The sequence below is a fragment of the Rutidosis leptorrhynchoides genome, chromosome 2 (assembly GCF_046630445.1).
Source record: "Rutidosis leptorrhynchoides isolate AG116_Rl617_1_P2 chromosome 2, CSIRO_AGI_Rlap_v1, whole genome shotgun sequence".
Lineage (NCBI taxonomy): Eukaryota > Viridiplantae > Streptophyta > Magnoliopsida > Asterales > Asteraceae > Rutidosis > Rutidosis leptorrhynchoides.
In genome coordinates this window covers 300,681,943-300,684,397 of record NC_092334.1, presented here as the reverse complement: position 1 = coordinate 300,684,397, position 2,455 = coordinate 300,681,943, and the positions used below count along the sequence as shown (strand labels likewise).

At 36.7% G+C, this 2,455-nt stretch overlaps 1 protein-coding gene across 1 annotated transcript; it reads left to right on the top strand.

The window, feature by feature from the left end:
* Positions 1–986: 986 nt before the first annotated feature.
* On the top strand, positions 987–1,991 carry LOC139888725 (uncharacterized). Its single transcript, XM_071871718.1, has one exon. It carries the CDS (start codon positions 987–989, stop codon positions 1,989–1,991), a length of 1,005 nt encoding a protein of 334 aa, XP_071727819.1.
* Positions 1,992–2,455: the final 464 nt, after the last annotated feature.

Sequence of the window (2,455 nt, the reverse complement as noted above, 5' to 3'; positions counted from 1 at the left end):
TCGAAACGAGCCATAGGACTAATTGAACACATTTCACCTGACCTAGTGTCGTAACAGGTTAATTGATACAACTTACTTGTTTAGGTCAAGGCTAAGCAACTTTCATGCATACGTTTACTTTTTGAAGTACTTTTATACTCGTGCACTCGAGGTGAGATCATAGTCCTACCTTTTCAACAACTTTTTATACTTTAAATTGTGGGCTGAGAAACATATACTTTGTTACATTTTGTACTACTTACTTTTATACTTTGAACACAAGTACGATGAAACAAACATTCCACAGCGAGTTAGAACAAAAATCCTCAATTCGATTATCATTAGTTACACTTGCATGGTGTAAGCGAGAACTTATATTTTGTGGCCATAAGGGTTTGACAAACCCTCATTTCGGACGGTTCGCTACCGTCTACGGATGAAATATATTTTCGAGAAACAGTGTATGTTCTAACACTATTGTGATGGGGTTCTATGGAAGGAAACGTTAAGTCTTGATAATTGGGTGCTCGCGAACAATACTTTTGGAATGCAAACGATTTTGATAATCAACGTTATGGGAATACTAAATCTTGTGGTTCAAAAACAACGTTTATTACAAACACCTATGATTTCACCAACGTTTTTCGTTGACAGTTTTCTATATGTTTCTCAGGTTCATACATGGCTATTTGATACATGCTTCCGCGTACACTCATACTTGCTTGGGGTCAAGCATACATGCATACGCCCTGATTACTTGCTTGGAGTCATGCATACATACATACTTACGCTATTTATAGCAACTGTGATTTTAAAATAATTATGTCGCAAGTTATTTCATTTATACATTACTACTTTTGTAACCTTAAACTTGTTGTCGAACCATTTGTAAACTAAACTTTGCAAGTCTTGCACTTTTCAAATGAATGCGACATAATTTTGGTCAAACGAGTCTCATATAGGGACTACGACCACTTACGGGACCTAAGTTAGCGGCGCCGTCAATGATGATTTTGTCGGGTCGCTACATTATATCTGCCATCCATGGATCAAGTATTGGAAATAACTTGCCGGCAAACAACTCGATTTCAGGTTCTTGGCTTAACATTGTTAAATGCATTGCTAATTTACAAGATATGCAGGTTATTCCTTCCAACAGCTTGAAAATTTGTATTGGTGATGGTAAAATGTCCAAATTTTGGCATGACACTTGGATTGGAGACATCCCTTTTGCCTCTCGATTCAATCAGTTGTTTTTGATAGACATAAACCAAGATAGCTCCGTTGCTTCTCGATTTGATGGTAATTCTTGGAAATGGTTTTGGAGAAGAACCCCACGTAGGGGTATTGAATCAACCCAATTGACCGAGCTTCTGTCACTCTTGGATTCTGTTACTCTTACTAATGTGCCTGACTATCGAGCTTGGTTAGTAGACTCATCGCAAGTATTTTCTGTTTCAAGTGCAAGACGCATGATCGACAAGCCCTCCATTGTTCCTTCATCAAGATCTACGACGTGGTGCAAATTTGTTCCTATCAAAATCAACGTGTTTAATTGGCATCTAAACTCTCTTCGTCTTCCAACAAAAATCAATCTACTTCTTCGTGACATCAAGTTGGAGAATACCGTATGCAGCTTATGTGACCAACATGATGAGGATGAAGTTCATTTATTTATTGGTTGTGGCACTACCGTGCAGATTTGGGACAAAATTAGACTTTGGACTAGCTTGCAGATTCCTCATTGGATTATTATCGAAGACATTTGGTTATGGGTCGATGGAATTCCTATTACTGGAATGCAACGAATCATCCTAAGAGTTATCATCACCTCGGCTTTATGGAACATATGGCGTCTTCGCAACAGCTACGTATTTAAAGATCCGAAGTTCAAAAAAGTTCACGTTTTTGATAGCATAGTTGTTTCGGATTTTAATTGGCTTTACTCTCGTTTTCATAAGAGTAGTATTAATTGGACGGTGTGGTTGCAAAACCCCATGAACGCTCTGTAATTTGTATTTTTCTTTTTCTAGCTCCTCGCTAGTTTTTAATATAGTTCGTCTCCTGCCGTTCGAAAAAATACAACTTTAATCATTATTGTTTTTTTTTTCTTTTATTTTTGCAATTTTAGTCAATGTGATTTCAAAATTTTATAAGTTTAGTCACTCACGCAGACAAACGTTAAATTAGTCACGTGCTGGTCATATGAGGGTATTTTGGTCATTTTTCTTCACCCCTTCCTCTCCACCTTAATTAAATAAACTTGACAAACCACATGATCATCCCTGTAATTAAGTAATTTTTTTACCAAATCTAAATCTAAATTTATATGGTTAAAGCCACAAATTGGCTATATACTTTTTTAAATGTCCTGATGTTGCCCATATACTCATTTGCGTCCCACTGTCGTCTACAAACTTTCAAAAATATAACGATGTCACCCGCTACACTTTTTTTTACATGTAACGAAAACAAT